Genomic DNA, 8,934 nt, shown 5'->3' on the forward strand with positions numbered 1-8,934 from the left:
ATATTGCGTAATTGGACAAGAACTTTCCAAGCAGCAATAATGGGGAGTTGCAGGACCTTCTCATCAGAAGAGGCAGAAGTTGTAGCTCTTCTCAGAGCTACTCAATGGGTTGTTACAAGCAACATACAACATTGGTATTGAAGGGGACAACCATGCAACAATCAGTTACCTACAAGGAAAGGAATCAACAGTCCAGTAACAATGCATATCCATTTTAGAAGAAGTTAAGTTATTAGCAAAGCAACTAGTTTCTTTTTTAGGTTTTCAGTATGTAGACAGGAGAGCAAACAATGGTGGCAGACTTGTTAGCAAAGAAGGGAAGAAGCACAAACATTACAACCTTTTGGGATGACCAAGCTCCCAGTTTTTTAATTCCTTCGATTGCTTTTGACAATATTTCTGTAAGTTTTCAAGCCGATGTTAATTCTAGAGATTCAGGAAGAGCTACTAAACAAGAGTTGTTCTGTGAAGAGACTGAATCCGCAGATTAACGGAAGCCAGTAATATAAGTCTTATTTTCAAAAAAAATCCATAGTACTTTTTGGTGAATAAAAATAAAATCTGGACCATCCCAAAGATTCAGATGACTTTTTCTTCATCGGAGATTCGGAGTTGCCCTGACTAAACGTTACATGTATATTATTATTCACTCCCTCCAAACTCCAGACTAATACACACTTTTGGCGCCATTTTTTTTCTCTACCTAATGGCGTTGAAATACCTGAAACCTAATAATCACAATACCTTCTCCTTCAACTCCATCTTTCATAAATGTAAATCAATGGCAGAATTCAAACAAACCCATGCTCGTCTCATCGTAAATGGTTTACCTTATCCTCAACCATCTCTTCGACTAGTTATTTCATTCTCTGCACTTCATCCTACTGGCGATATCGATTACGCGCTTCTACTCCTTCTCCGAACCCCTGTACAACCAACAAATTTTCTCTTCAATACTGTGATTCGTGGGCTTGCGCGGTCGGTTCGTTCTGATGCTGTCTCTAATTCTGTTGCACTACTTCGTAGAATGGGTGAATATGATTTATCTCCCAATAATTTTACTTATACTTTTCTTTTCCAGTGTTGTGCGAAGTTTGTTGGTTTTGATTTAGGTTTGCAGTTTCATGTTGGGGTGATTAAGAGGTGTTTTCATTTTGATGTGTGTGTCTGTAATTCAATGATTCAGTTCTATTCAGTTTGCGGTAAATTAGATGATGCCAAGAAAGTATTTGATGAATGTACTCAAAGAGATATTGTAACGTGGAACTCATTGATTAGTGGGTATTTAAGAAATGGAGATATTTTAGAAGCACTGGGTGTTTTTGAAAAAATGCCTGAAAGAAATGAGGTTTCTTGGAATAGTTTGATGGGTGGTCTTGTTCGAGCAAGTTATTTAGATGAGGCGCGACGTCTTTTTGATGAGATGACGAAAAGGAATGTTGTTAGCTGGGCTGTGATGATATCTGGGTATTGTCAAAATGGTTATCCAAGAGAAGCTCTGGCCTTGTTTAGGGAGATGCAGTCATTGGATTTGGAACCGAATTTTGCAGTTTTGGTGAGTGTTCTTTCTGCTTGTGCACAATTAGGAGCTTCTGATCATGGGAGTTGGGTTCATTCCTACATTAAGAAGAACAATGTAAAGATGGATTCGATACTTTCTGCAGCTTTGATTGATATGTATGCGAAATGTGGTAATATTAGTCTGGCTATGCAAGTATTTGATTCTTCAGAGGAGAAAAATATATCCACTTACACAGCTGCAATATCAGGGTTGGCGTACAATGGGTATAATGAAGAATCAATTCGGATTTTTGAGAAAATGAAGAGTGCAAGAATCACACCAGATCATATTTCCTATCTAGCAGTATTATGTTCTTGTAGCCACATGGGTTCAGTTGAAAAAGGTTTTCATTACTTCAATTCAATGGTTGAGGTTCATGGCATCAAACCGGAGCTGGATCATTATACATGCATGGTTGATCTTCTTGGTCGTGCAGGTTTGTTGGAAGAAGCTGAAAGATTCATAAATACCATGCCAATAACTCCAGATAATGTCATATGGGGTGCCCTTCTCAGTGCATGCAGGACTCACAGCAATGCCGAAATGGGAGAAAGAGTTGGGAATTACTTACTTGAATCTGATCCAGGACATGATGGGCGTTATGTTCTCCTTTCAAACATTTATGCAGTGTCAATTAAAGGAGACTGTGTAGAAGAAATTCAGAGAACTATGAGAAGGAGAAGAATTAAACGTGTTCCTGGGTGCAGTTCAATTGAGGTTGATGGCATTGTTTATGAATTTGTTGCCGGAGACAAGTCCCATGATAAGACAGGTAAAATTTACTCAGTGTTGGAGGAGATGGTTACAGAGATAAAGAAACTTGGATATGCACCAGAGACAAAGGGGGTTGTGTTTGATGTTGAAGAAGAGGAAAAAGAAACTGTAGTTGGTTATCACAGTGAAAAATTGGCTGTTGCATTTGGGTTTATTAGCAAAGAACCAGGCTCAGTTCTTCGCATCGTGAAGAATATTCGTATTTGTAGTGACTGCCATTCTGCAATTAAACTTGTTTCTAAGGTTTTTAAACGGAAGATTGTGGTTAGAGATCGTAGACGCTTTCATCACTTTGAAGATGGATTTTGTTCTTGTAATGATTACTGGTAAGCAATACCTATTTAAAATTGTGCATTGATTACTCTTTCTTGAAAGCCGAAAAAAAAATATTCTTTGGAGGGTAACCTATGGAATGGGTCCAGTTAGGTCTTTGGAGGAGACCAAATCAAAATGTTGTGTAAGAGGAACCACAACCTTTATGGAAAATATGTGCTCTGCTATAGAGTCTCCTGCAATGTCAATCATCGAAGTTTAACGTGAAGCAGCATGACTATCAGAAGAAGGTACAACGTATCGACAAGAAATCAAGTCTGCCCGAAAAACTGTAAAGCATATACTCTAAAGGAAGTATACACTGATTATGGGAAGGCCAGAAACCTTGCTTAAGAAGAAGTCGAGAAACGTAAGCTCACACTAGAAAAGTTCGTTCTACTTATTCATGATTTAAGTGACTTGCCTTACAAAGTAATCTCTTACATTTGTTGATAACTTGCGATTTTTTTCAACAAATCTTTCAGGCTCTCTATTGAGGCAGATATGGTTGAGTGGCTCCTCTCTTTGCCATGATCTGGAATCATAAGAGATGTTCCCTATTAATTGTAAGTAGTTATCTGCCCTCTGTTTCAGATAGACTTACTTTGTTGATTACACACCACACACGACATCTCATAAAAGAAGACCACAAACCACTATCACTAGTTTCAGGCCAGAGCCCAAAACCTAAAGCTCCCAGTTACTAATTTAATTTTCACCCCCACACTAGTTTAATTTTTCTTTAATAAATCCGAATAAAGACAATTTTATCTAGTCAAGTTTCATGAATGAATATAAGAAGATCAGAGTGGTTGTGGTTGTGGTTGGTTTAAGCTCATAAATATCATGTGTGCATTTTGATACCTTCTGACTTTTTAATGTAAGGTTTGCCAAATAAAAAGCCAAGCTAGTGACCTTTTATGGCTCTGTATGAGTCTGTCTTTAACTAGAAATAGCTTTTTCTTACTTGCAAACTTGCTTCTTCTTTTAAAAATGGAGGAGCTTTCCCTTAAAAGTAAGTGGTAATTAAAAAAAAGTAATGTAATGCATAAAATGCATTTGATTTCAATTTTTCAATGACTCATCCAATTTATGAGCCCTCACGGAGTAATGTAATGCATAAAATGCATTTGATTTCAATTTTTCAATGACTCGTCCAATTTATGAGCCCTAACGGATGATTTTTCTAGATAGGTTCTTAAGCCCCTCACTGGGTCCAGGAAAAATGCTCCAAATCAAGATTAAATTAAATATACTTGAATTAGACCTTTTAACAAGTGCACTTATTTAGTTTGACTGAAAAAAATAAGTAATTTAACGTGAAGCAGCATGACTATCAGAAGGTACATCATATTGACAAGAAATCAAGTTAGCCCGAAAAATGTAAAGCATAATTCTAAAGGAAAAATACAAGGATGTATACACTGATTATGTGAAGGCTTGAAACGTTCTGCTTAAGATGAAGTCGAGAAACGTAAGCTCACACTAGAAAAATTCTATCTACTACGTCCAAGTGAATTTCCTTACGAAGTAATCTCTTGCATTTGTTGGTAACTTGTGATTTTTTTGAACAAATCTTTCAGGCTCTCTATTGAGGCAGAGATGGTTGAGTTGCTCCTCGCCTTGCCATGATCTGGAATTATAAGAGATGTTCCTCATTAATTGTAAGTGGTGATCTGCCCTCTGTTTCAGCTAGATTTACTTTGTTTAATTTCTATGTTACAAAGGCTTTCTGGACCTTACTTTGTTCAAACATAAACACCCCATATCTATGGTTAGAAAGAGAAAAATAAACAACACGAATAAGCTAGTGGGAATATCTACAAAGAGGGCTAGTAACACGTTTGTAATCGAACCACTCGTTTACCTGAATCACCTCCTCATGCATCATCTTTGTAGTTGCAACAACCACTATCACTAGTTTTAGAACCTACATAAAACAGACTAATATCACACTTTGTTCCAAACCAAGTGATGAATTACTGATTACTAATTATATTGCTGTAGCGGCTGCTCTTAAAAAGGCTGACATTGGTATTGCTGTAGCGGATTCGACTGATGCAGCTCGTAGTGCTTCTGACATTGTACTAACCGAGCCTGGTCTTAGTGTTATTATTAGTGCCGTGTTGACAAGTCGAGCTATTTTCCAAAGAATGAAAAACTACACGGTAATATCTGGTTCTTAATATTAGGTGACGCAGGTGAAATCACTTCTAATATAGCCAAATAGCAGCTCAACTCGTGTTAAGTTTGTAAACTTTTATTGTTTTGTGTTTCTACAGATTTACGCTGTTTCTATCACCATTCGTGTTGTGGTAAGTAACTAGTTCTTTCTGTGCAGAACATTTCTTTTAATTTGAGGGGCTGTAGTTAATATCAGTAAGTTAAGAGGTTCTAATCACCTCACACTTGATTTTATTGTGATAGCTTGGTTTCATGCTACTAGCTCTCATTTGGCAGTTCGACTTTCCTCCTTTCATGGTGCTGATTATTGCCATACTTAATGATGGTTTGTGTTCACTTCTCCAAGATTGCATATTTTCATTTGGTTGAGCCAGGCTAGATACATGTTTTCTTTTCTAACTTATCAGTATATCAGGTACCATAATGACGATATCAAAAGATAGAGTAAAACCTTCTCCTCTACCTGACAGCTGGAAGCTGGCTGAGATCTTTGCCACTGGAGTAATTCTCGGTACTTACATGGCGATAGTGACAGTTATCTTCTTCTGGGCAGCATATAAAACCGATTTCTTTCCAGTAAGTAGAATCTGAAATCGCTAACATTTTTTAAAGTGTTGTATATTCAAACTTACTTATATTATCGAGCATAGCAACGAAACTGTTAGCTTAGTGAATTTAAGTTATTTAATGTGATTTTTTACCTTTTACTCAAAATTGTTAGCTTTTAACACTTGCTTCTGCATTCTTAATTGTAGCGTACATTTGGGGTTCACAGCCTTAAGCAAACAGAAAGAGATGACATCAAGATGCTTGCCTCAGCGGTATACCTGCAAGTTAGCACTATTAGCCAGGCCCTTATCTTTGTGACACGGTCACGTAGTTGGTCTTTTGTCGAGCGTCCTGGGATTTTGCTTGTGGCAGCTTTCTTGGTTGCTCAGCTGGTGAGGATTCTTCCTTTCTTATATTCAAATTTGAATGAATGAAGGAAAACAGGGGAAAAAAGAATGAAAGTCTCGTTCAAGTCTTTATGTTTTCATGATTTTGCAGATTGCTACGGTAATTGCAGTACATGCAAACTGGGCTTTCGCTGCGATAGAAGGCATCGGATGGGGCTGGGCTGGTGTGATTTGGCTGTATAACATCGTCTTCTACTTCCCTCTTGATATTCTGAAGTTCATGATCCGTTACGCTATCAGCGGGAGGGCCTGGGATCTTGTTATTGAGAAAAAGGTACGAATGCAATTGGTTTTGCAGTTTCTTGCTGATCCGTTCTATTATCTGATGTAATTGGTTCTTTCTGTGGTTGATGGATTTCTCGCTTTTCGCAGGTTGCATTCACGAGGCAGAAGGATTTTGGCAAAGAACCACGAGAGCTCCAATGGGCTACTGCACAGAGGACACTTCATGGCCTTCACCCACCTGATACCAAAATGTTCCATGGTTATGGTGATATGGCTGAAGAAGCCAGAAGAAGAGCTCAAATCACAAGGTATGTTGTCCATAATAACAAAAAACAAGATATTATCATGGAAAGAAATGGCAGTTATTAATGATGTGTGTTAATGCAGGTTAAGAGAACTCCATACACTGAAGGGTCACGTAGAATCAGTGGTAAGGAGGAAGGGACTCGACATCGACACAATTCAACAAGCATATACAGTCTGAGCTCTTCCACAACCGTTGTACTAAAACATCGTAAAATTATACTTTTGTTGTAATACACACATTTGAACCCTCTATACAGTGTTGTTATCTTTTAGCTTGTTAATACTATATTTTGTGAGTGCTCTATACTACACATATCGGACCAGCGAACCATATACCCACAACCTGATTACCTAGAAACTTTGAAGAGCTGATAGATGTCAATCTACACGTCCATAATATTTAAGAAGAGGAAAAATCATGACAAGTTGTGCCGGGCAGGAAGATCAGGGTCTCCGAAAAGAGGTTAAATCAAAGTTATAGGTGGAAAAGCCTCCTTATGTTTCCTTCTATAGATAGTCTCCTCTTTCTTTTAAACTTCTTTCACTTGCATTCATTTCTCATCCATCTGAACTTAGACCATCTATATCTTAATGCATTCTGTCTCTCTAAATGTAATTACTTCTCTTTGACATACTTTGATTTCTTTCACTTTACTCCGTGACAGTGGCCTTTTACTCTCTTTGTTTCCAAGAATCCAAAGTCGCTAATTTTTTTCTTGCATAAGTCAGTATAACCTTGTTGGAATGAATACCAACCCTTCACCATCGATTGGTGCTCGTTGCATCTACCCGGGATTTGCATCATCATCCCCCAATTCCTTTTCAGTTTTAAATGCTAACTGCGAAAAAAAATTCGTTAGGCTACATCATTTATGATAAATCTAATTTTATACTCCCTCCGTTTTCAAAATTAAACGAGATATTATCACTTTTTCAGTTTTGCCTAATTTTAGGTCTCCGTTGTGGCGAAGGCAAAACTTAATACAGAAGGGGCCATTTTTTCTTTTAATAAATTATAGGATTACAGTGGTCTAGATAATGTATGTTAGGTGGCTGAATATGAAATCTAGGTTAATTTGAAGGGTTTTTAGGATTTTAGGGGACTAGAGCCTGGGTTAGTCAATCTCTGGTTGCGCCCATGCCCATGGAGTTAATCTATTAAAACTCTTAGGCATCTAAACTGTATCAACATGGGCGGTTATCCTAATATTTTGTGTCAAAACTCGGTGGGAAATTCAGGGGGACTTTTCTCTAATGTGGAGAGATAATGCTGGGGTTGAGGTGAAAGAGTATAATGATGCTATAAAGTATTTATAACCTCGCGTTTTTAGAGGCCACTCAAAAGGATTTAGGGGTCAACAATAAAACAAAAAAGGTCACCCAAAGGGAAAATGTAGCCAGCCCTTATCTCGCGTAATTCGTAATGGCGAAATTACCCTTATATATTCGGAGGATATGATAACATTGTTATCCTCCGATTGTAATCGGAAGCCAAAATATTACCCAGACTTCCGATTGTAGTCGGTGCAGTATTAGAATGATTTCTGTTTCATTTTTTCCATTTCTTTTTCATTTTCGAGTTGTTAGAGTTATAGAGAAGAATGTGAAGGAAAAAAGGGAAAACCCATTTTATCACTACAAAAATGGATGGATATGAAGAAGAAGGTGAGAATCATGGCGAAGAACAAAATGTTGAGGGTTCACGACCGTTTAGAGAAGACGATTTGGGGTATATGTTGAATGATCCAAACTTTTGTGGAGAGGAAAACCTAGACGACCCTTTCATGGAAGAAAATGGAGAATCGCCTGATATTGAAGCTAATGATGCATGTAAAACACATGTATTGTGTTAAGAAACTCAAATACTCGATTTGCATGCGTTTGTGTGCTTTTGTAAACAAGAAAAACCGATTATTGCATGCATTGAATGCCATGAACTACCCAGATTTGGTAGATAATTTCTCGAATAAACTTACGAATATAACACACTGAGTACCAAATATGTATATTCGGTAGTTCCAAGATAGTAGTTTACTTCCGAATATGAGAAAAAACCACAAGCTGGTTTTCCAAAAAAAACTACATTCGGTAGTTATGTAGAGTTATTTACCTCCGAATGGCCCCAAAAACGAATTCCTCAAAAAATTTCAAAACTCAGTATTCTTATCCTTTACAATCGGTAATAGTTTAACATTATTTGACTGCCGAATATAACAGTGGCCTCAAAATAAAATTTCCGAAAACTTTAAAATCGGATGTTTATCGATTAAAGTTATCTCCCGGTTATTTATATTCGGTTGTTGTACTATATATTTTAGATTCCGATTATATCATTTTTTGCACTCAGTAAACTGTGTACATTCATTTGCATAAATCGGGTGTTTTGGGTAACCGATAGGATTCCGAATATAGTATATTCGGGAGTTTTACTTATTTAATAACCTCCGATTATTGTATAATAATTTGTTGCTTTCATATGCAGGCCGTTGAAGAGTTTGTTGATGATTTCTATTTGAGGCCCGACACTTCCCTATACTATGCAAACGATTTGGTATACTCATTACTACTTTTCTTTTTTTTTTTCAAAATTTATATGTTAAATGGTTATGCTTATAA

The 8,934-nt window shown here is 37.1% G+C and overlaps 1 protein-coding gene across 2 annotated transcripts; it reads left to right on the forward strand.

Annotated features, from left to right (window-relative positions):
• The first annotated feature begins 683 nt into the window (after positions 1-683).
• On the forward strand, positions 684-6,562 carry LOC113331245 (plasma membrane ATPase 2-like). 2 transcript variants are annotated; one of them, XM_026577982.1, is made up of 11 exons: positions 2,676-3,017; positions 3,133-3,213; positions 4,231-4,311; positions 4,655-4,815; positions 4,930-4,962; positions 5,075-5,156; positions 5,247-5,407; positions 5,587-5,772; positions 5,879-6,061; positions 6,160-6,320; positions 6,400-6,562. In XM_026577982.1, exons 3-11 carry the CDS (start codon positions 4,296-4,298, stop codon positions 6,494-6,496), a joined length of 1,080 nt encoding a protein of 359 aa, XP_026433767.1. In that variant the 5' UTR covers positions 2,676-3,017; positions 3,133-3,213; positions 4,231-4,295; the 3' UTR covers positions 6,497-6,562. The 2 variants fall into 2 exon arrangements, 1 of the variants encoding a protein (XP_026433767.1); XR_003350846.1 differs by lacking the exons at positions 4,655-4,815; positions 4,930-4,962; positions 5,075-5,156; ... (3 more) ...; positions 6,160-6,320; positions 6,400-6,562 and having other exon boundaries at positions 684-3,017; positions 4,231-4,300.
• The last annotated feature ends 2,372 nt before the right edge of the window (positions 6,563-8,934 follow it).

This window comes from Papaver somniferum, unplaced genomic scaffold (genome assembly GCF_003573695.1).
Source record: "Papaver somniferum cultivar HN1 unplaced genomic scaffold, ASM357369v1 unplaced-scaffold_125, whole genome shotgun sequence".
Taxonomy (NCBI): domain Eukaryota; kingdom Viridiplantae; phylum Streptophyta; class Magnoliopsida; order Ranunculales; family Papaveraceae; genus Papaver; species Papaver somniferum.